At 41.1% G+C, this 24,693-nt stretch overlaps 2 protein-coding genes across 6 annotated transcripts in view; both read left to right on the top strand.

The window, feature by feature from the left end:
- Nucleotides 1-6,454: 6,454 nt before the first annotated feature.
- LOC111951993 (monocarboxylate transporter 9-like) lies at nt 6,455-16,516 on the top strand. 4 transcript variants are annotated; one of them, XM_023970393.2, is made up of 7 exons: nt 6,455-6,795; nt 8,538-8,583; nt 8,774-8,998; nt 11,005-11,148; nt 13,534-13,629; nt 14,028-14,891; nt 15,173-16,516. In XM_023970393.2, the coding sequence occupies exons 1-7, from the start codon at nt 6,727-6,729 to the stop codon at nt 15,355-15,357; spliced, it is 1,629 nt and encodes a 542-aa protein (XP_023826161.1). In that variant the 5' UTR covers nt 6,455-6,726; the 3' UTR covers nt 15,358-16,516. The 4 variants fall into 4 exon arrangements, with proteins under 4 accessions (XP_023826161.1, XP_023826160.1, XP_023826162.1 ...); XM_023970392.1 differs by having other exon boundaries at nt 6,707-6,795; nt 8,354-8,583; XM_023970394.1 differs by lacking the exon at nt 8,538-8,583 and having other exon boundaries at nt 6,709-6,795.
- Nucleotides 16,517-16,606: 90 nt separating this feature from the next.
- The window catches only part of LOC111951715 (protein FAM13A-like), a 39,089-nt gene continuing 31,002 nt past the window's right edge, over nt 16,607-24,693 (top strand). For both annotated transcript variants that reach the window (XR_011474080.1, XM_023969922.2), the window contains exons 1-4: nt 16,607-17,789; nt 19,651-19,834; nt 19,946-20,155; nt 22,088-22,268. Coding sequence is in view for 1 of the 2 variants with exons in the window: in XM_023969922.2 (XP_023825690.1) it covers nt 17,760-17,789; nt 19,651-19,834; nt 19,946-20,155; nt 22,088-22,268 (605 nt within the window). In the remaining variant the exon portion in view is untranslated. The remainder of the gene's footprint in view (nt 17,790-19,650; nt 19,835-19,945; nt 20,156-22,087; nt 22,269-24,693) is intronic.

The following is a 24,693-nucleotide window of genomic DNA, read 5'->3' as shown; positions in this document are numbered from 1 at the left end:
TAAGTATTCAGGCCCTTTACTCAGTACTTTGTTGAAGCACCTTTGGCAGCGATAACAGCCTTGAGTCTTCTTGGGTATGACGCTACAAGCTTGGCACACCTGTATTCGGGGAGTTTCTCCCATTCTTCTCTGCAGATCCTATTAAGCTCTGTCAGGTTGGATGGGGAGCTTCCCTGCACAGCTATTTTCAGGTCTCTCCAGAGATGTTCGATTGGGTTCAAGTCCAGGCTCTGGCTGGGCCACTCAATGACATTCAGAGACTTGTCCCGAAGCCACTCCTGCGTTGTCTTGGCTGTGTGCTTAGGGTTGTTGTCCTGTTGGAAGGTAAACCTTCGCCCCAGTCTGAGGTCCTGAGCACCCTGGAGCAGGTTTTCATCAAGGATCTCTTTGTACTTTGCTCCATTCATCTTTCTCTCGATCCTGACTAGTCTCCCAGTCCCTGCCGCTGAAAAATATCCCCACCTCATGATTCTGCCACCACCATGCTTCATGGCAGTGATGGCGCCAGGTTTCCGCCAGACGTGACGCTTGGCATTCAGGCCAAAGAGTTCAATCTTGGTTTCATCAGACCAGAGAATCTTGTTTCTCATGATCTGAGAGTCCTTTAGGTGCCTTTTGGAAAACTCCAAGCAGGCTGTCATGTGACTTTTACTGAGGAGTGGCTTCTGTATGGCCTGATTGGTGGAGTGCTGCTGAGATGGTTGTCCTTCTGGAAGGTTCTCCCATCTCCACAGAGGAACTCTGGAGCTCTGTCAGAGTGACCATCGGGTTCTTGGTCACCTCCCTAACCAGGGACCTTCTCCCCCGATTGCTCAGTTTGGCCGGGCGGCCAGCTCTAGGAAGAGTCTTCATGGCTACAAAGTTCTTCCATTTAAGAGTGATGGAGTTCACTGTGTTCTTGGGCACCTTCAATGCTGCAGAAATGTTTTGGTACCCTTCCCCAGATTTGTGCCTCGGCACAATTCTTTCTAGGATCTCTAAGGGTAATTCCTTCGACCTCATATGTTGGTTTTTGCTCTGACATGCACTGTCAACTGTGGGACCTTATATAGACAGGTGTGTGTCTTCCCAAATTATGTGCAATCAATTGAATTTACCACAGGTGGACTCCAATCAAGATGTAGAAACATCTCAAGGACACATGAGCTCAATTTCGAGTCTCGTAGCAAAGGGTCTGAATACTTAAGGTATTTTTGTTCTTTATTTTTAATACATTAGGAAAAAATTCTAAAAACCTGTTTTCGCTTTGTCATTATGGGGTATTGTGTGTAGATTGATGAGGACATTTTTTTATTTAATTCATTTTCGAATAACGCTGTAACGTAACAAAATGTGGAAAAAGTGAAGAGGTCTGAATACTTTACGAATGCACTGTAGGCTAGTCAGAGATCAATATTGAATGTAACATGATTTTATTTTATCATTGCTGAATATAAAAAAATATATAAAAATAATGTATTTTAAAGCTTTATTGAACTTTCTTTAATATAGTTTATTAAGTCAGATCAGTTAGCTATCACAGGAAACCTGGTCAGAAGTAACATGTCATTGCAATGCCGGAGAAAAATGCAATTAACTGTACTCCACTCTCAGTACTTCCCTCTCTTTTCAAGGAGAAGGGGATTACGAATTCTATGTTGTCCCGTAAGACCCCTCAGTTTGACTGTCGGAAAATGCATCAAAGTTGCTTTGGAACATGAAGTACTACAGTGTAAAAAACCTTGCCTATATCTCCACTCTTCCCAAATCCCTCAAGAGTCGGGACTATAACCCAGAATGGAGCTGTAAGCTTTCCACTGGCCTTCTCTGGTGTGGTACAATTGTTGCAATACTGTGCATTCAATTTGTGGTGAGCTGAGGAAAGAATTTGCTCTTGAAGGACACAATTAAAAGTACTTATCATCAATCAAATGTAACATAGTTGCTGGAAACTAACTTTCTGCAAAACCAATGACAGATCTGGCTGATTTGTGATTATCGAACGTGTGCATAAGGAATACATCACATTATTGGTTATGGGTGTAACTTGAGGCATTATCACTAAATGACCCTCATTATGTTGAACCAGGATTTTGCTGACTCAGTATAACACTATTAGGTTTAATGTCTTGAAAACTTGCTTGAATATGTTGTGTGTTGCTAATTGCCAACATTCCTTTCTAGACGCCCCTCAAGCATTTCAAGTTACCTGTGGGTCAATTTTGAAGTGCACTGCCTGTCAATCTAAGGCTGTGTTTACATAGCAACCCTAAGAACCCCAAACTGATTTTCTTTCTATATCCAATCTTTTTTTCTGGTTGTCCACACTCAGTTTTACTTGTTACCCATATCAGATTTGCACATTCACACTGATGTAGCTTCTGAAGTAGCACACAGATGCAATGCTCATTTCCTGTCACTGTTCCTTTAATTTTGGGGGTGGTTGTCATGGTAACATCAGGACATATGCAAAGGAATATTGACTTAACTTGAAACAACATTAGAAGCAAAATTTGTTTTTCATTAAAAAATATATTATTGTTAGCTATGACATGACGTAATAAAGGAATTTGAATACGTCGCAAAGGAAAGATAATTTGCCTTTATTAAATTCGCCAGATAATTTCCCATCAATGGATGTCGATTTAACTTGTTTGACTGCTATGATTAAGCAATAAGGCACAAGGGGGTATGGTATATGGCCAATATACCATGGCTAAGGGCTGTTCTTATGTACGAGGCAACGCAGAGTGCCTGGATACAGCCATTAGCCATGATATATTGGCCATATAGCACAAACCCTAGAGGTGCCTTATTGCTATTATAAACTGGTTACCACTTGTTTATTATCTTTGCATAGTCACTTTACCCCTACCTACATGTACAAATTACCTCCACTAACCTGTACTCCTGCACGGTACCCCATGTATATAACGTCATTATTGTTCTTTTATTGTGCTACTTTTTAATTTATTTTTTACTTTAGTTTATTTAGTAAATATTTTCATAACACAATTTTCTTAAAACTGCATTGCTGGTTAAGGGCTTGTAAGTAAGCATTTCCCGGTAAGGTCTTCACAGGTTGTGTTCGGCACATGTGACAAATAAAATTGGATTTGATTATCATGGGTTGCTAATATGACTAGGATAATTGCCTTTGGCTGCTAGACAATGAAAGAAAGATGAAAGAAAACCAATAGAACAGGAGAACGCATATGAGTAAATCTTTATAAAAATAATTGCCTCCACGTTTATAAAGAAGCCTATAGCCAAATGTGAAATAATATTGAATAAAACGTCCAGGTGTCAAACAATTAAGGAATAGGAAAAATATAGTAATGCTGATGACAGGTAGATGGAAAGGCTTTCCCCAAAACCTTCTTATTAAATGTTAACTAGCTACAAAGCCTATGCCTACCGGTCAGAATGATACCATGATTATTTGCATCAATCCTGTCCATTTCCTTTGCCTATTCCATCTCATGTGCAACAGAAACACAGCTAACCAAATAACAGTGCTAGGTGCCTGCACACTTGAATTAAAGGGTAACTATCTACATTTCTTAGATTTTTCCCAGACCTCAAAAGTGGTCTCCTGATGTGGTTTGAGCATTGTTATGGACTTAGAACATATGATTTAGTTGTTTTTCTGTTAAAAAAGTGTGAATTTGAGAGTCCCCCCAAAAATTGGGAAAATCTGAAACCTGTGAATTTCAAACTCAGTTGACAGTCTCATTTATCTGTTTCAATAGTAGGCCTACTATTAGCCCACTTACAGCTTGGCTTGGCCTGACAGTGAAAGACCAATATGGGATTCATAATTTTAGGTCATTAAGAGTGTATGTCACTGTTTCTCATGGAATTTTTTACACAGGGCGCCCTTCCTTTGCAGGGTGGGCCATTAGAATTTTGGGGGCAACATTGGAGTATACTGGCAGCAGGTCACAGGGAAATAGATTTGTATTTTTTAAGAAAAATGCTATGGCGGTCGCGGTGCAACTTAGAACTAAGCAGCCCAAAAACCAACAACCCGCAACCAACACATTTTCACCCGCGACATAATTTTGTAAGTAGCCAAATTACAGGAAAACTAGAAAAATGGCAACCCTGGCTACGACCCTAAGTGACCAGGGGAATCCTGAGGTGGGCGGGGCATGTACGTTGCTAATGGGAGGATTTGATTATCTGGCCCGGGTTACTCCAGTGGGAGGAGTTTACATGGTTGAAAAGTGATTGCATTCGTTTTGGAACCGGGCTGCCTCCCGGGCCTGAGCCAGGCTAGATTAAGCAGCCTAATGAGTAGAATTCTGCCCGACAGCTTTTGATGAAGACTCTTTATCTGCCGTCCCAATGAAAACTAGTTTGAACATATATATTTTATGGGAAATAGATTTTGGACGATGCACCATGCTGCCTTGTTGACAACATTACCTCTTTTGCCCGTTCATGTCAAGGGCCATAGGCCGGTGCACCGCGGCTCAGGTTAATAGAACTCCGTCATTGTTAGGCTATTTTTGCCATCAAATAACCAGTTCTGACTGGACCATACGGAATATAACAATGTTCCCGGCAATTATTGCTCAGACTTCACACGCCAAGCATCACCGGCAAAATAACTGTCTTTACTAAACTCCAGAGGATCCCAGTACTTTTCGTTTAGATTAGAGTACTAGGGGGTAACTAACCCCTACTAAGAACAATGTTTAATTGCTGTCACAAAAAAAGCAATGTTTGGGAAAAAATTGGTATGTGGATGAATGTCATGCTTAGGCGAATAAACTAGAAAGGGAAATAAATGACTACAGTTTACACTTTTTTTTGTTATTTCATGAAATGTTGCCCCTGGGGGTGCCAGTTACCCCGGTAGAAGATTATGGGATAGGGTTTCACTCAAGTGTGTTAAAATCCATTTATTCAGTTTTATTTAGAAATGATTTAGTAAGTAATACCTAAAAGCTAAGTCTAGTTGTCTTATTTTAATTATTTAAATAAAATATAGGGAGGGAAATGGTGTTGCACATGTCACAATTAATATCTGCACTGTGATGAGATTGATGTAAAGTCTCTCTTTTTATTMATTTATTTCACCTTTATTTAACCAGGTAGGCCAGTTGAGAACAAGTTCTCATTTACAACTGCGATCTGCACATTCATTTTCTTTGTTCTTTCTTCATTGTTCCTTTTTTATACAATCCATTATGTACAATTGCGCTAAATATTATTTGAATAATGCAAGATTTTAAATCCCAGCAGTCTTTAAAATGACATTCAGGAGAAAAAGGTTTTCAATAGTTGTTTTTAATTAATTAAAAAAATGGAATATAATATTGAAATGGAATATAACGGAATATAACATATTGGATTGTATGAAATAATATTGGAATATAACATTTAATAATAACTGACCTGATTAATTCAGTGTAACATTGATGTGACATCTTATGCTCTGCTATTGCACAATTCTAATTTGTATATAGGTCACAAATAAAGCTATCCCCAGCAAAATTGGAGCACAACTCATGAGCCCACCCATCTGTGACTGAAAACAGGGGATGCCAATTGAAAAGCTGACTTAAAATGTAGCTATCTATCTAGCTATATTACATAAAATGCTGTGTAAAATAGCTAAAAGGCTATAAAGTAACATTAACTGTAAATCAGTCACTAGTGGTAACATTTACAACTGCAATTAAGTTACGTTATCTTTTTAATGTATTTTACCTCAGATGATCTGGTAGTAAGGTTGATAGCTAGCTGGCTAGAATTTACTGCAGGTGAATTTGCTAGCTAGCAAGTTAGCATAAACTAGCGCTAACTGGACTAGTCATTGTTTAAATGACAGGTAGAAACACATTCATAACCATAAAGGGGTAACTAGCCCCAGGGGCCAGTTACCCCCTAGGTGGGTGGGGGTGAATTGCCCCCAACACACTCATCCAACATATTACTACTTTTCTCAAAAAAAAAAAAAATGTCTCTCTAATCAAGTGCATTATATAGATCTAAATTCATTGGAAAATATGTTAAACTTTTTCCCCCAAAAAAATGGATAGCAAGAGAAGTGGCAGCCAGGGAAAGTGTTTGGAAAATAATTTGGTAAATCGTGTGGTCTTAATGTGAATTACATGTAAAGAGAAAAGAAACAGCTATTTTCATTAGGATAACAAATAATTACTACATTTAGTTATTACAAATTCAAAGACGGTGATTTTACAGTAGACTATTTGAGACGCACATTCAATCTGATTTGACTTGAAATACTTTGAAGTGCTATCTGATCATCAGGTAGGCCAATTACAAATTCTACATTTTGGAATTGATTGGCAAGTCGAGTCTTTGTATGCAGTCGAAGAAACGTTTACATGGTTCCCACCCCACCTATGACCAGTATTATCATGAATTGATAGGGCTTCTCAGTTGTGTGTACTCTGTGGCAATGGGGAGCAGTGCGCATTGTTTTCTATAGCTTCACACAGTCGCGCATGATGAAGAGGCAGCAGAGTTTCCTCAACGTAGGTAGCGGGCGTATAAAGCCCGACCAGCAAAAACAGCTTTAAACCGGTTTGTTCTCCGGCAAATAAACCGTATAAAACGGATACTGTACGCGTAGAGCTTCTGGCACCCGGGTCTGCTCACATCTCAGATATAGCCTTGCGGAAGCTCGGCATCTGCATGTGATGTCTTTTAATTAAAAAATATATATATTTAGATTCTATACAAATAGTTATTATAGGGAGACCATCCTTCATGGCAACTCCCTGTAGGCGAACGCACCCTTATCCTGCAGTTGTGCATGTGGCTGTTGTTGATGTTGAGGTAAGTCGCATGTATTTCCTCTTGTTAATAAAATAACAGTAGGCTACTATATCACAACATTATAGCATAGCAGGCCTATGGCTAGATACAGCATTATATATATTTTTGGCTATGTGTAATGGGTGACGAATATCAGTGTAGTTCCTTTGTTGCAGATAAAACCCATATTGTTTCATGAAGAAAATAGGTAGCTACACTACATGTGTATATGGACACTTGATCATCGAACGTCTCATTCCAAAATCATGGGCATTAAAATGGAGTTTGTCCCCGCTTTGCTGCTATAACAGCCTCCACTCTTATGGGAAGGCTTTCCACTAAATGTTGGAAGATTGCTGTGAGGACTTGCTTCCATTCAGCCACAAGAGCATTAGAGGTCGGGCACTGATGTTGGGCGATTATGCCTGGCTCGCAGTCGGCATTCCAATTCATCCCAAAGGTGTTCGATGGAGTTGGTCAGGGCTCTGTGCAGTCAAGTTCTTCCACACTGATCTCAATAAACCATTTCTGTATGTATTATGTGTGCACCTCATTGTGCACGCGGGCATTGTCATGCTGAAACAGAAAAGGGCCTTCCCCAAACTTTGCCACAAAGTTGGAGGCACAGAATCGTCTAGCATGTCATTGTATGCTGTATCGTTAAGATTTCCCTTCACTGGAACTAAGGGGCCTAGCCCAAACCATGAAATATAGCCCCAGACCATTTTTCCTCCTCCACCAAACTTTACAGTTGGCACTGCATTGGGGCATGTGGTGTTCTCCTGGCATCCGCCAAAGCCAGATTCGTCCGTCGGACTGCCAGATAGTGAAGCGTGAGTTATCACTCCAGAGAATGAGTTTCCACTACTCCAGAGTCCAATGTCAGTGAGCTTTACACCACTCCAGCCGACACTTGGCATTGCACATGGTGATCTTAGGCTTGTGTGCGGCTGCTTGGCCAAGGAATCCCATTTCAAGAAGCTCCCGAACAGTTCTCGTGCTGACGTTGCATCCAGAGGCAGTTTGGAACTTGGTAGTGAGTGTTGCAACCAAGGACAGACCATTTTTACGTGCTATTCACTTCAGCACTAGGCTATCCCGTTCTGTGAGCTTGTGTGGCCTACCACTTCGCGACTGAGTCGTTGTTACTTCTAGACGTTTCCACTTCACCATAACAGCACTTACAGTTGACCGGGGCAGCTCGAGCAGGATAGAAATTTGAGGAACTGACTTGTTGGAAAGGTGGCATCCTATGACGGTGCCACGTTGAAAGTCACTGAGCTCTTCAGTAAGGCCATTCTACTTCCAATGTTTGGTGATTGCATGGCTGTGTACTTGATTTTATACACCTGTAAGCAACAGGCGTGGCTGAAATAGCCAAATCAACTAATTTGAAGGGGTGTCCACATACTTTTGTGTATATAGGGTATGTGTAGATGGCACGGTGTTCCTCCATATAATGGTGTTTAGCCTACCTGCAAATTGATAGATGCACAACTTTTGCTTTTAAAAACTCAGAAGAGAGGATGCTGCAGTAGTGCTCATATGGATGGTGATCTTTATTTCTTATTCTTGTTAGCACTGGAAAGCGTGGGCCTCTAAAAGTTCAGTGTTTCGTGACAGAACTGAGGGGAGATAGGCAAAAGGCAGGTTAAAGTAGAAGGTAGGCAGTCCAGATGCCAAACTCCCCTCCAAGGTGTGGTCTTTGTGATGGCACAACATGGTCAGCGCAGGATGAGAAGGTTACACTCTGTTTTAAACAGATGACCTGCCTGGTAGACCAAACAAGAGCAGCATCAACATCAAGACGTGAGTGTTTATTTGGCATTTATCTACGACTTTAGAAAGTAGCTTAGGACATTTATCATTTGTCTCCAAACTTGCTTGTGATTTATTTTGTCTGTAGTTTCATGCATTTGGTAAATTGCAATGTTTCATTGCTTTTCCATTCCACCTGTGCTTTTAACACTTTTTGCTTTTTCTTTCCTGTTTTCCCCAGGAACCCTCCCTGTTGACAGCATGAATCTTCAGAGCTCAAAGAATGTGCTGGATGGAGGTTGGGGATGGGTCATTGTTGTGGCCTGCTTCATGGCCCAGTTCCTGGCCTACGGCTCCCCCCAGTCCGTGGGCGTCCTGTACCCGCAGTGGCTCCACGCCTTCCAGGAGGGGAAAGGCATGACAGCCTGGGTTGGCTCCCTGGTCTCTGGAGTGGGACTCATAGCCAGTAAGTATTCTTCAAACACCTTTGTTTATTTATTTAGATACTGTATGGGTATAGGCTAATGCTCTCATCCAAAGACAGGGAATACCTTCAGAGCTCACTGTTCTGTGACTTTACCCATAATGCCACCATCGTTGTATGTGTTTATAGATATGGTATTTTAGTTAGTTGATTTTTATTTAATTTAAATAAATAACAATTGTGATCTGATGCGGAGTTGAATACATCTCTTCAAGCTTTCCATGTTGATTTGCTTGGCATGGCTTTGAATTGATATGCTAAACATCATGTCAGTAGTTAGACCTGAATTGACTTATAAATGCACTTTACAGTTGCAGCTACATTGTCTTGAAATTAGTCTCACCTGGTATGCATGTCTGACATCTGTTGTATAATTAAAACGCAACTGAAGGCAATAAACAACTTTTCTGGTAGAAAACGGACTATAAACACACACAACGATGGTAGCATTATAGGTAAAGTCACAGACCAGTTATCTTGGCAAGTAATCTTGTTTGGAGGGCAGAGATGGGAAAATACGTATTTTGCCTGGGACATATCAACAGATGTGAAAGTGCAGTGCTGACTTTGTCTGACTTGTCCTAAGTAGATGAAGGGAACTGTGCAATATGGATGCACTTTGTGGTGCTCTTAACACTAAGTTGTGCTTATTAATTTCATCATCTACAAGTCAGCACGGTCATACCTGCAGGAGGAGCACTTAGGGGAGAGGGAGGGAGAGATTCACTGCATGGCTGTCTTAAAGTTGGTTTGAATAATTTTGGCAAAACAGGATCAGAGATGGTATATCATGGTCTTGGTTCACCGCCAGGCTAAGCCTCCCTTCATGTTGTCACTTTTTCAAAGAGGTCAGGTAAAAGTCATGACTAGACTGATGGCTCCCAGTACACGTGTGGGGCTTGGCAGCTGAGCTATGCAGCCTTAAACCATGGGCTGTTTTAATTGGTGGTGAAATGGAAAGGAGGGTGAGAGAGGGTTCAATAGGACACCCTCGGGTTTTCAGTGGTCTGACCAGGAATTCAATATGTCTCTGCACAACAAATAGTTTGACACTGCTGAAACAAGTTGTCAATTTTACTGTGCATAAAACACAAGGACCTATACAAACAGTGCAGTGTATAGCTTTGGAAGCAAATCGGATTGGGCTGCATTTGACTTGGCATGATGCTAAGGAAACATAGCAGTCTTTAATAAATTGGCAGCAGATGATAACATCTTCCAAAGCTTGGCCCAAGTCCTTGCTTCTGTCCACTGAAGGATCCAATTTGTCCTAACTAGACCTCTATTTCCCTTGTTTGAAATACACAGCCAGACCTTTTTACTGTCCCCCCTAAAAGGTCCATCAATCAGGATAGAAGTGGTCCCATTTGCCATAAATAGATATATTTCTGTAACTCTGTGTGCTTTTAAATTTGTTATGCTGTGAGGATGATGAATGAGCATCAAACGCTGTCCTTTTCCCTGACCCGTAACCTCTGCTCAGGTGTCTAATAACTAGCTAGTGCTGCATTTAGGCCTCAGGGGAAATGTGAGGAGAACAAGTAGAGTCACAAACCTAGCCAACCACACGCCTATGGCAGAGGCTAAAGAGCACAGATGAACACACTGTCCTAAATAGGGACCATAAAAAAGTGACAATTATAAGGTCAAAATAATATCAGGTCAGAAAAGGGGACCATGTCACAAGGTTAGTGTTGATACAGTACATCATGTTTCCCTGCCATTAAATAACCCCACATGTACAGTACACTTTGACTGGGATCACTTTCCTTTTGGTCAGTTTTTTATTGTTTAGTAAATTCATCTTGCTTACACCACATGGATCCTGAAAGCACCATATTAATTCCATCTTATGTCTTTGTTTGTGTCATCACATTTTTGCTCCTCCCTAAGTCTCTGTGCTTATTCAGCAACGTACACTCAACTCTTCCACACACACACACACACAATTAATTCACACTTCCTCTCTGTCCTGTGTTCTTCCCCAGGTCCGGTCTGCAGTGCCTGTGTGGATAACTTTGGAGCGCGCCCTGTGACCATCTTCAGTGGGGTCATGGTGGCAGGGGGCCTGATGCTCAGTGCCTTCGCCCCTAACGTCCAGTTCCTCATCTTCTCTTACGGGATTGTCGTCGGTAAGTGAGAACCTTATGGTGATCTTTTACTGCTGAAGCAGATCTGCGGTTTGTATGGCCCACTATTAGATATCGCTAGGTATTAGCTAGGTAGCCATTTGTTGTTCACCTATTAAAATTGAACTTCAGTTCATGAAAAGAAATAGCTAGCCAGCTACTAGACCCTGTTGCCCAAAGCTAAAGTTATAAGCAGCCAGCAGCCAGCTAGATTCATGAGGCTCGACCGGACCAGGTTGTGAAGCTAGCCACAAGTGGACTTTTGCCTTTAAAATAAAAGTATGGCATCGACAGTGACTCAAATACATATAGAAGAATTATACCATAATTGAAATGATCATGCTAAACAAGGTTTGAATGTTATATAAAATCAACAAAATACAATAATTTGTTAATTTGACAAAAATCTGTTGAAATCACAATGGATGTACTAGACTTTAGAATTGCATTGGGGGCATACTTATTTCATTGTACAGCCTTACCTATGGATTGTGGATCAATGACATGGGGTGTCAGTCTACTCAGTGACACCCAGAGAACATTAGCGTCTTAGTTCTTATTGTGGGACTGAAACAACTGTGAATTAAGCCACATTTATTGTCAACCTATGTGTATTGAACACTATTCCAGAGGAAAAACAATATTGCGTGGATGTTTTGGAGTTTGATAACTCTGAGGAGGACGTTGTGAAAAAATATCTTGGGTATTGAGTAGACTGATACCCCATTTCATTGTTCCCCAATCCTTAGGTAAGGCTGTACAGTGCAATATGAATGTCAATACACACAATAGGCTGACTGGGGAGGTGATTTCACACATTCAAAGTCCCGTGATAAGAGCTACTATGCTAATAATTACGTATACTCTAAACTGTTGTGTTCTGTGGGTGTCGCTGAGTAGACTGATACCCCATTTCATTGCTTCATATTCCAACCTTGTTTAACATGATCTAGTCTAAATATGGCATGATTCCACCAATTGTAACCTTCTGCATCACTTTAAAATATGTATTTTATTTTGAAGGCAACCCAAAATTCCACTATTGTGCCTAATCCTTATTGTGGCTAGCTTCACAACCTGGTCCGGTCGAGCCTCATGAAGCTAGCTGGCTGCTTATAACTTTAGCTTTGGGCAACAGGGTTTAGTAGCTGGCTAGCTATTTATTTTCATGAACTGAAGTTCATTTTCAATAGGCGAACAACAAGTGGCTACCTAGCTAATACTCACAATGATTCCTAAATCATTGCTAAGAATAATGACAAATGACTGCAGTTTCTACTGTTGATTATTTTCAGGCTGGTTGTGTTGGTGCTAGATAGGTACCAAGCTAAAGCTAGCTAGCTACCCCAGAAGTTGCAGTCCAGCACAACATTCTACAGTAGAACAGTGTTATTTTGACGTGTCAAATAGTGTTATTTGACTTTATCTTTTTTGACACGAAAAGACCCAAACAGCGTTCCATAGGAGTGAACTGTTTTTAACTCACCATAAATATTACACAATAACCAGTCTTTCACTGATAGATCAGACAACTTCCTCAGAGATAAGAATTAACACATAAAGAATTAAGTTGGAGCTGTAAGTGAATAGGTTCATGCCTATGCTCGAGCACACATGCACTGAGGGTATGTGTAGAACAGAGGGGGCTGGTGGGGGAGGACGGGCTCATTGTATTGTCTGGAATGGCATACATGGAACTGAGTGGTTTCCATATGTTTGATATGTTTGCTACTGTTCCATTAATCCCATTCCAGCCATTACAATGAGCCTGCCCTCCTATTGTTCCTCCCACCAGCCTCCTCTGGTGTTGAATGAGGGTATATGTAGGATGTATTCAGAGATATAAAACAAGGCAGAGTCAGATTCCCAGATGCCTCTGGTGCCCCCCAAATAGTTTGACGGCCCCATTACAGCCCCTTATCTAACACCCAGTGACAACTGTTCCATGCTGATGGGATAGAGCCCAATAGACTGCCACTGTCAACACTGCCTGTGGCATTGACCTGAGAGCGAGGCCATGCATATTTGAAGAAAGGCGTCTATTTTCAGACCGTAAGGCTCAGTACCCACCCCCCACCCTCGTCATCCTTTGTGGATCAAATTACCAGAGTCTCTTGAGGTGATTTTACACAAGACAAAAATGATTTGTGTTGTGAATAATATGTAACGACTTTATCGAGAGCAACAGATTTTCAACATGGTGAATTTATTACAGTACATGACCAAGATGGCCTTAGTCAGAGTTTTACATTTTAAGGTACACAGTTTACTGTGCAAGGCTTTGTTCAGACCGTTAAATATATTCTTCATCGTGGTTAAGGTACTGTAGCTAAATGCTCCTCTACAATGTGCTAATAAAATTACCTCTGCTGTTTTTGTTGTCTGCAGGTCTTGGCTGCGGTCTTGTCTATGCTGCCACATTGACCATCACCTGTCAGTATTTTGACAAGAGACGTGGCCTCGCTCTCGGCATAGTCACCACAGGTACCTCAGCCCCCCTCTGCGCTTACTGGGTTCACACCAAGTCTCCATGCTCAGTTCTTTCTTGTTTCAGAAGATGGAAGTCTTGGAATACCAAGGTAAACATTCTAGTCTAAAAACAGTGCAGCCTTGTGGTTAGGGAAGTGGACTGGTGACAAGGAGAACACTGGGAATACAACGCAGTTCTGGGGCATTCTGTTTTTGTCCCTTTGAGGAAAACACATTCAAATCTGAAGTGAAATTGCCTTAGAGAATATCCAGCAGTATCAATGGAGAACAGGGAGGGTAGCTTTAGGCAAAGATGTGCCACTAAGCAAAGATTTTATTGAATGAATATAAATGTATTTCTAATGGATTATTCTTGGAATGCCAACACTAAATCATTCCTTTCTCTCATTTAGGCACAAGTGTGGGAGGGTTCCTCTATGCCACAGCTCAGAATGAACTGATTCTTCTCTTTGACTTGGACGGCTGCCTGCTGATCATCGGGGCCTTGGCCCTCAACCTCATGGCCTGTGCCGGCTTCATGAGGCCTCTGAATATGCCTGCCTACTACCTCAAACAAAAGGCTGCTCTGGAGCGCACAGAGGAGCAGCTCTTTGAGAACCCGCCTGCTGACGACCTCAAGACTACACCAGGCATCGGCGAGAGAACCTTGACGGTCAAGGATCTCCTGATCATCATTGACGCCAAAGACATCACCATCACCACAACTAACAAAAAAGGGGACTTCATGGCAGGTTCAGCCATTGTGAAAATTATCAAGGAGAAGCGTCAGGCCTACTCAAAGTACATGCACTCCACAGCTGACTTCCTGCACGACAGAAACTTCATGGCCCTTTGCATCGCCATCTTCTTGTTCAGCCTGGGAGCCTTCCCTCCAGTCCTCTTCATGGAGGATGTGGCCCAGAGTGAGGGCCTCATCGATGAGGTCAGCATCATCCCCCTGGTCTCCATTGTAGCAGTCACTGCCGGCATGGGCAAGCTGACCCTGGGCATACTAGCAGACGTGAGGTGGATCAACAGTCTGTTCCTGTACGCCTTCACCCTGCTGGGGACTGGGGCGGCCCTTCTGCTCATCCCAATCTCCAAGAGTTATGTAGGCCTGCAGATCCTCTCAGCTGTGGTGGGCTTCTTCTCTGGGAACTGGTCCCTAACATCATACATCACCACCAAGATCGTGGGGCTGGACAAACTGACCCAAGCCCATGGGATCCTCATGTTCTTCGGTGGATTCGGGATCGTGCTCGGGCCCCCTGTTGTTGGTAAGAAAGATCCCACTTCTGACACCTTTGGTCAACAACATTGCGGAGTGTGTGTGGTCCTGATTTTAGTTTTTAGTTTAGAGATGGTACAGGTTCATATTCATGCTTTTACAGAGATTCACTCTGCCAAATGTCAAAACATTTTACAGATTGTCATCTTAATGTGTGAGTGAGAATGTTGAACTCAATATGTTTGCCTTTAGCTAGTCTTTAGCTGACTCATGCTTTGTCGAGAGATTGTTTCTAATTAAAACATTTTTGTATTTTTTTTTCTGTTCAAGGTTGCTTTTTTGACTGGACCCAGTCCTATGACCTGGCCTTTTACTTCAGTGGAGGCTCTGTGCTCCTGGGTGGGGTCACGCTCTTTCTCTGTGCTCTGCCCTGGTGGGACAAAAAGAAGGCTGATATCGACAGGTTCGACATTCAGTACACCAGCAACTGTGACAAAGTTGCCTCTGTAGCCTGAACACCAACTTTCACATCAACCTTGCTCTCCAGTGTTCCCAGGAATTTTTGCTGATAAATGTTATACCCTTCAAGAGGTTGTTGAGAAGTATTCCTAGTGCCAGATTTCACATACATGAGAAGAGTATTGAAGTAGAGTAGGCCTTTTCTTTACATCTTTAGCGTTTTTAAGACTTCTTACATTATACTACAGAATTTTGAAAGATACCTATGTTGAACATTTTAATTACGGTCTCATTTTAAGAGGCCTATTCAACAAAATGTTTTTTTAAACAAATTAAGCTGTTTTTTTACATTTCCGGATCTTTACTGGGCTCAAATGGAAAATACTTGTCTACTTTGCCTGTGAGAATTTACCAGGTATTTCCTCAAGGGAAAAATACAGGGATTGGAGAAAAAAAACGAGGGAATGCACTCTTTTTAATTCTAGCCGAACAAACTGTTTGTTTCTATCTTACCAAAGCACCAGGTTGGTGGATGCCTGTCAACACGTTATGCCTGATGAATACAAGCCTTGCTTTTAAAGGATGGATAGATCTTGATTTTAAATTCATTGGCATTGTGCTGTATTTTACTTGTACTCTCCAAACGTGTTTGTTTGAGTTCGGGAGGTACTGAACACCTCATTTTGTCTTGACCTGACTAAGAACTTGCTGAAAAATATGCTGTGCAAATAACAGAGACTGTACCGGAATAAAGCCCAGTTCCTCTAATGCATGCTGGTTCTGTGTGGCATGACCGGTTTCCTGCATTTGTTCAGCAGGCTGGTTAAAATCTTGTTTTTCTGTCTGTGGTTTTTGTTTTTTTAATAGCACTATATTTTGTAGTTATGATTTTATATTTTTAAAGAATTTAATGATTGTGATTCCCGCTTTGTTAGTCACTTGAACATCTGATTTTTGTATGTAAACTGTACCACAATATATAATAATATTGTTTTATTCTCAGTCAAGCGTCGTTGTAGAAGTATTTACAGGGTATAAAATATATGTGATCCAAAAAGGCTAGAAACAGTAGAGCTGTCACTTTTTATATGATGTTGAACCACTTCTTATTTTTTTTTATGTAAGTGTTACAGATTTATGTTTGCAATATTTCTCTTCTATTTTGTTATTTTCAACAAAAGTGCCAATACAATTAAATTCAATATTGTGATTCTGGATGTGTTTTAAATGCTGTCTGACTAACATAAAATATGATTCACTGAAGACCTCTCTTGACTTCAGCACATGTGGTGAACATTTTGGTGAGGGAGCACTACTTGGAAAGTTTGACATAATTCAGTCATTTGGCAGTACACCATCCTCCCACTAAAAAACTTTGCATCATCTCAGTGGAACTGAAAAAATATATAAATGCAACAATTTTAAAGATTTTACTGAGTTCCAGTTCATATAAGGAAATCAGTCAATTGAAATACATTCATTAGGCCCTAATCTACATGACTGGGAATACATATGCATCTGTTGGTCACATTCATACAAAAAAAAGGTAGGGGAGTGGATCAGAAAACCAGCCAGTATCTGGTGTGACCACCATTTGCCTCATGCTTCGCATAGAGTTGATCAGGCTGTTGATTGTGGAATGTTGTCCCACTCCTCTTCAATGGCTGTGCGAATTTGCTGGATATTGGCAGGAACTGGAATGCTGTCGTACACTTCGATCCAGAGCATCCCAAACATGCTCAATGGGTGACATGTCTGTGAGTATGCAGGCCTCCCTTAAAACTTGAGACATCTGTGACATTGTGCTGTGTGACAAAACCGCACATTTTAGAGTGGCCTAGTGTCCCCAGCACAAGGTGAACATGTGTAATGACCATGCTGTTTAATCAGCTTCTTCATATGCCACACATGTCAGGTGGATTATCTTGACAAAAGAAAAATGCTCACTAATCGGGATTTGTGCACAAGATGTAAGAGAAATAAGGTTTTTGTGTGTATGGACATTTTCTGGGATCTTTCATTTCACCTCATGAAACATGGGACCAACACTTTACATGTTGCGTTAATATTTTTGCTCATTGTAAATTTGACTACATGGTAGCAGAAAAAAAAAAAAAAACAGGTAGTATGCACATGCAGGCCACCTATAATACCACTACCATGTTTCAGTTAGGAGGAAATTAACCGCATTCTGACTGGAGCGGGAAATTGAATGCACCCTCTGCGGAATCTCCATAGTTACAATACTTGTCACATGACACAAACATGTAAACAGAATACTAGCCAAGGCCTACAGTAAAATATTTCTTTTGCTGTCTGTAAAGCTAGGTATATTTCTTCATATCTGTAAATATACACACGTGTGTGGGCGATGGATTTTTTAAAATTTGCCTCAAATATCAAACTTTTTGATAGATATCGGGAGGAAGAACATTCCAATGAATAAAATCGACTTGAGATGGGAGCAAGTGCCTCGATATCTCTCTGTGTAAGTTTGAGTAATTTCTTATTTTACAAGTCCTACAGTGCAATTCAGTATTGGATATAGCTTGTTAGTGAATAAAAGACAGGCAAGCGAAAACTGAATTGTCAGTGAATGCATCAGCCAAATTGGGAATTCTCAGCTAATGTATACCATCTGTTTTACAGGAAATACAGTAAACGTTATGTAACTTCAGACAATTTTCCCATTTGAGCAGACACTTTGTTCCTCAGTTTGTCACTTAATTGTGGAAATCCTCTCTAAAAGTCCTAATTGTGTAGGCTTAATGTTAATTAAGTGCAAGTTAAGCAGTAACCCAGAGAGATTACACTTTAGCATGGCTTTCAATGGCTTGAATAAAGGGTAAAACCATTTTAATTCGATCACTTTTTGACAGCATCCCCTTTGATTTAAATACAACTTTCCATACACGTTTGCCTACGGAAAAAAGTGGTCAGAAAGGGAATTTTTGGGCCTGAATGCCAAACATTCAGGAGGTAAAGGTGCTCAACGTTGAACCATTTTACGTACAAACATACCATGAGACATCCATGTCTTCCTCGCTGGAAAATATAAACAGTTGAGTTTGATATCATTTAAAGTTTACAAACAAGGTTGTCAAACTATTTAATAATTTCTTCAATTATTATACTGTTTTAATAAAAAGTATGACTTTTTTAACCATAAAGCTGCAATATGTAACTTTTGGGGCTACCCGATCAAATTCACATAGACATTTCAGTTCTAGATATGTCATTCTCGTTGAAATCAAGTCTAAGAAGCGTTAGATCTGTTTTATGTGCGCTGTTTGTATGCTTCCGGTTCTTACGTTTTGTTTTTGCATCTTCTACTTTCGGTTTTGTACAACAACTTCAAACAGCTGAATATGCAATATTTTTGGTCATTGAAAATATATTTCACAGCGGTTTAGATGGTACAATGATTCTCTACACTATACTTGCTTGTTTTGTCACATAAACTGAAATAGGCAAACTATTAGTATGTTTGCAACCAGGACATGGCGGAGCGATTTCTGTATAGTGCATCTTTAACATCAATTATCTAAAAACGGGTAAACTTTCATATTCGCATATGTTGTAACTTAGACCCTACTTTACATCATATGAGGTTTTCGTGTTGTGCCCGCCATTGGTTGACACAACATGCTCTTGAATAAGGGTGGGTGTCATTTCAAACATAAAAATAGAATTCATAGAATAGACCTATCCCTTCAGACCCATACAATTTAACGGGTACACCATTGGATCTCCAACCATCTTTGTGGTACCATTTGAAAGTAGACATTTTTATTTTATTCCCATTTTAGTAAATGTATCAGCCAAAACTTGACACCCACCCTGTATTCAAGAGCATGTTGTGTCTCAACGATTGGCGTGCACAAAACAAAAACATCAGATGATGTAGAATAGAGTCTAAGCTACAACATATGTAAATATGAAAAAAACATCTGAGTTTACGCGTTTTCAAGTAATTAACATTTCAGGTTAACATTTTTATCTGAATTTGATATATCATTTTTTTAATTCAAGAAATTATACAAATAGTTTGACAACCCTGTTTGTAAGATTTTAAATTATAGAAATCTCAACCGTTTATCTTTTCCAGTGAGGAAGACATGGATGTCTCATGGTATGGTAGGGTTTATATCAAAAAGTGATTGAATTCAAATGGATTTACCCAAAATTAAAAATGAGGAGTTACAATTGTGGATTGGCCTGTGGGATAACTGACTCTTATACTGTGTTGACGACTCCATCCAGTTGCCTCTTATCCTAAGCCTCAGGAAATAATGATAAGGACGACAAAAATTCCTACAGCTTAAAGTTTTGGTGTCTTTTCTATGCAGAGCGACTCATCTGCTGTGAGAATTCGGAAGCACAATGCGAAGATCAGCCCTGAGCCGACTGTTCCAGGCCCTGACACCAGTCCTGTCTTTGGGGTAACCCTTGAGAGGCTGAGGGAAGATGGACAGCTTGTTTGTGGAGTGCCCCGCATGCTGCGACACATGGTGGATTTCCTGGACAGAAATGGTAAGGCATCACACTGCCACGCACGCACGCACGCACGCACGCACGCACGCACGCACACACACACACACACACATTACTTTGTTCACAGTCCATCCCCTGCCCTTACTCCAGGTCTGCAGCAGAGGGGTCTGTTCCGTCTGTCTGGCTCTGTGTTAAGGACCAGGCTGCTGAGGCTGATGTGGGACAGGGGAGAGAGAATGGATCTTGAGGTGGAGGAGGATGTCTCAATTGTGGCCTCCCTGCTCAAGCTCTTCTTCAGGGAGCTGCCCAGCCCCATCATACCAGAGCCTCAGCGCAAGGATCTGGTTCTCAGCCTCACAGGTATGGCGATTGACCCTTCGCTAGGGCCTGCCCCAGAATTTGGGGCAACCCCTCACAGCGATCCAATAGAGCTCGCCAGCTTGTAGTCCTAAAAAATTGAAATGTGTTAGCATTTTCTACTTCTGGTTCTTTCAGCCATTCATATGGATGAATTGAATGGGCAAAGAATGGGGTTTTGGGATAAATTATGAAAATAAGGTTAACACAACCTTTTATACGTTTGTTCTCTGAGATACGATCAGACAGTTAACATGAACTTTATGAATTATGAAGCCTTTATGTGCTCTATGTGCTTGTTTTGATTACATAAATGCTTCAAAATTCCCAAAAAGTGATGTTAGCTGATGAAATAGATCTCATAAGATCTTCGAAACCTATGTTTACCACATACCTTATTTTCTGCATTTATCCAAAAACCCTCCAAAAAACCCACCTCTATGGATAGTAACTGTTTTCAAGTCCGACATCTCGGACAAGATCACTTTTTAAAAGCATGGAAGCCATAGAGCCCCAGAGTGGGGGTGTCATAATACCCATAAAACCAAGCGGTCAAACAGGGAAATGGTTCCAATCGTTTTTCGACCACTCATTTTTCCCATAGGGGATTTTAGAAACACTTAAAATAAGGGCTGTGTTTCGTGTAGGCTTACCCTGGCGTGACCTTTTGATAATCGTGTAAATGTTGGACAAGGTGATATTTATCATGCACAGATTTTATCACTCAGAGTTATCTCATGCCATATACTGTATGTTAAATCCAGGTCACAGTTTCCATATGATATGTGTGTTTCTGCTAACCTATAGCTGACATAAGTAGTGAGACCAGGACACACCTGGGGAAAATCGCAGATTGTTAATCTATCACAGTCTGACCTTTAGTCCCCACAAACATGCTTCCCCACTGTTCTCTGCAAATTTTGCTTTATGATGTGGGTAAAAGATCTCAGCAATGTGCACCACTTGTTTACGTGCGGTTCAAACACTACTCTGAAAATAAGTAATGATACATACTTTTATGGTGTGCAATTGGTATTTCCAAAGATTAAGCCTAGATTTTCTACAGAATGATGCTATTGATGTTGATGCTATCAAATCAAATCAAATTGTATTTGTCACATGCGCCGAATAGAACAGGTGTAGACCTTACAGTGTAATGCTTACTCACAAGCCCTTAACCAATGATGCAGTTTTAAGAAAATACCTAAAAAAAATAAAATAAGAAAAAAGTAAGATAAGAAAAACAAATAATTAAGAGCAGCAGTGAATAACAATAGCGGGGCTATATACAGGGGCTACTGGTACAGAGTCAATGTGCGGGGGCACCGGTGTTGAGGTAATAAAGATAATTGTGTACATGCAGGTAGGGTTGTTAAAGTGGCTATGCATAGATAATAACTAGAAGCTGTTTAGAAGCCTCTTGGACCTAGACTTGGCGCTCTGGTACCGCTTTCCGTGCGGTAGCAGAGAGAACAGTCTATGACTAGGGTGGCTGGAGTCTTTGACGATTTTTAGGGCCTTCCTCTGACACCGCCTGGTATAGAGGTCCTGGATGGCAGGAAGCTTGGGCCCAGTGATGTACTGGGCCGTACGCACTACCCTCTGTAGTGCCTTGCGGTCGGAGGCCGAGCAGTTGCCATACCAGGCAGTGATGCAACCCGTCAGGATGCTCTCGATGGTGCAGCTGTAAAATCTTTTGAGGATCTGAGGACCCATGCCAAATCTTTTCAGTCACCTGAGGGGGAATAGGTTTTGTCATGCCCTCTTCACAACTGTCTTGGTGTGCTTGGACCATGTTAGTTTGTTGTTGATGTGGACGCCAACGAACTTGAAGCTCTCAATCTGCTCCACTACAGCCCTGTCGATGAGAAGGTATTGAATTTTGATATGAAGTGTTGCTAATGTTCATGTCAAGATTTTCTTTATTTTCTCTAGAAAGTAAGAATGAGGCAGAGTTGAACGCGGCTCTGAAAGAGAAACTCAGCAGCCTACCTGTCGACAACCACAGCATCCTGTCTTACCTCCTCCACTTCCTGTCAAGGGTGGCCTCTCACAGCCAATCAAATCACATGCCTGTGGAGAACCTGGCCACAGTCTTTGGACCCTGTATATTCCAGTGAGTCATTGCCAATAGCAACCCTATTCATCACATCATAGATCACCCCAGAGACATTTTCAGGGCATAGAATTTAGGCAAACATTACAAGGGGGAAATGATCAGTCATAATAGCTAGTTGTCTTAATAAAAGAGACAAAAACATTATTCCACTGTATTCAATTGGTTAGTAACCTACACAACTGTTGTCCTAGTTCAGGTTAACATTAGTTTATAACAATTAAACATGACTTGCAGTTCCAATCCTCACAGATTAAATCAAAGTTTATTGGTCGCTTACACAGTTTTGCAAATGTTTATTGCAGGTGCAGCAAAATGCTTATGTTTCTAGCGCCAACAATGCAGCAATATCTAGCACTACAATTACAATACACACATAATCCAATAGTAAAAAAATACCAAGAAATTAAGACATATCAGAACAGTTGCACAATTAGGAGCTGGAAAGGGTGGAGGGGAGTTGACACAATTGAGGAAATGGGTGTGGAGTGGGGCGATAGAGCAGGACAAGCAGTGGCCGACAGAAGTTCTTGTACAGCTGTAGTTCACCAGTTTACAGAGCTCTGTAAATAATCTCATGGACAAAAATATTGGTCCCTGAGCGAATACTCTTTTAACAAAGATAACTGCAAAAAAAAGTTTATTGTAGCTATCCGTTTGCTGCATCTTTCTAATGGCAATTTGTCCCACTCTTCAGCTGCAAACTGCTCAAATTCTTCAATGTTTGAGTGGTGCCTTCCACCAACTGCTGTTTTCAGATCTTGCCATAGGTTTGTGATGGTATTCAGGTCTGGACTCATCGCTGGCCACTCCAGAACAGTCCAGTGTTTATTCTTGTACCATTCCTGGGTACTTTTTATGTGTGTTTGGGTTGTTGTCCTGCTGAAAGACTAACAACCTTCAACAGAGACCCAGTTTTTGGACACAGTTGAACACTGCACTCCAAAACACCTGCTACCGTAATTTCATGATGTCTTGCACGTTCAAGGCCCCCAGTGCCCCCAGGCCCCAAGGCCCCCAGTGCAAAGCAACCCCACAGCATTATCTAGCCTCCCACATGTTTGATTGTTATTTTCTTTGAATGCTTAATTTGGTCATTGGTAAACATAGGACGACCCCACTGCTGAGACACAAGAAGCCCTATTGAACTTTGCAAAAACCCACCTAAACAAGCATTAAATCCTGGGGAAATGTTCTGTGGACCAATTAAACAAAATTAGTGCTTTTTGGCAGTACAGATCAGTGATATGTTTACAGATTACCAAATTAAACATTCAATCAAAATAACACCCTCCCTACAATCAAACATAGGAGAGATTCAATAACAGAGTGATGAGTCCAGATCCCATCAAAAACCTATGACGAAATCTGGAAACAGTAGTTGGTGGAAGGCACCACACAACATTGAAGAATTTAAGCAGTTTACATCTGAAGAGTTGGCCAAACTGCCAGTAGAAAGGTGCAGCAAGCACATTTTTTTACATTTATTTTTTATCATTGCCAAAGGCTGTTTAACTAAGTATTAGCTCCAGGGTGGCAATAATTTTGTCATTGCCATTTGTTCGAAATTTCTTCATTAACATTGTAAACTTAAGCCCCCCCCCCCAAAAAAAAATTGGTTCTGCAATGTTGACAATCCAATAACAACGTGTTCAATTTCCAATTATTTTAGAAGAAACAAAGAATTGTTTAGGACAAGTGCAATGGTGCCAATATACAGTATTTGGCTGCAACTGTTATGGCAGTCAGCACCCCCATATCCCCCCTCTCTCCTCTCACTCCTCTCATACGTTTGTCTGAGTACTGGAAATAAGAGTGAAGTGTCTGGCCGGCAGAGTTTGTTGTACATTTTGGGATGCAAGAGAAAATGACAACAGATTGAAGTAGGGAGGGGATAGGAGGAGTAGGAAGTCCCGGTCCGGACATCCTGCGCTGTCAGCCCACCAGGGCAAGACTGGTAAGAAAAGGCAGAAAAGAGAGAAGGAGAAAGATAGAAAGAAAAGCAGCAGCAGCTGTCACAAGGGTATTCCCATTTAGCGACCCACCGCTTCACCCCCCCATACTTTCACATTTTCCAGTCACACACTCAGGGTTTAAAAACCTTCTTGTCCCCCATACTTGGCACATGTGCTTGTACCTCATGTTCTTGGCTTACCTCCTCTTTAACTATCACGCTGTAATCTGGTCCTTTCAAAAGGGCTGGTACCACCCCCTTTGCTCTCACACAACATGCGTCTCTTGTTGCTTATACATCTGTTATGTAACTGGCATGACATTATAGTCATGACCTGTACCTGCTTCGGCTCCGCACAAACAAACTCTTTACACCCCAATGTTTCACATTCTCTTCCCTCCGTTTATTCTAAAGTTGTGCCATACAGTAGGGAGAGTGGGGTAAGTTTAGCAATTTTTTTACATTCAGCAT

The sequence above is a fragment of the Salvelinus sp. IW2-2015 genome, linkage group LG25 (assembly GCF_002910315.2).
Source record: "Salvelinus sp. IW2-2015 linkage group LG25, ASM291031v2, whole genome shotgun sequence".
In the NCBI taxonomy this organism is placed as follows: Eukaryota; Metazoa; Chordata; class Actinopteri; order Salmoniformes; family Salmonidae; genus Salvelinus; species Salvelinus sp. IW2-2015.
Note: the sequence above shows the minus strand (reverse complement) of the source record. Positions and strands in the feature narration are given on the sequence as shown.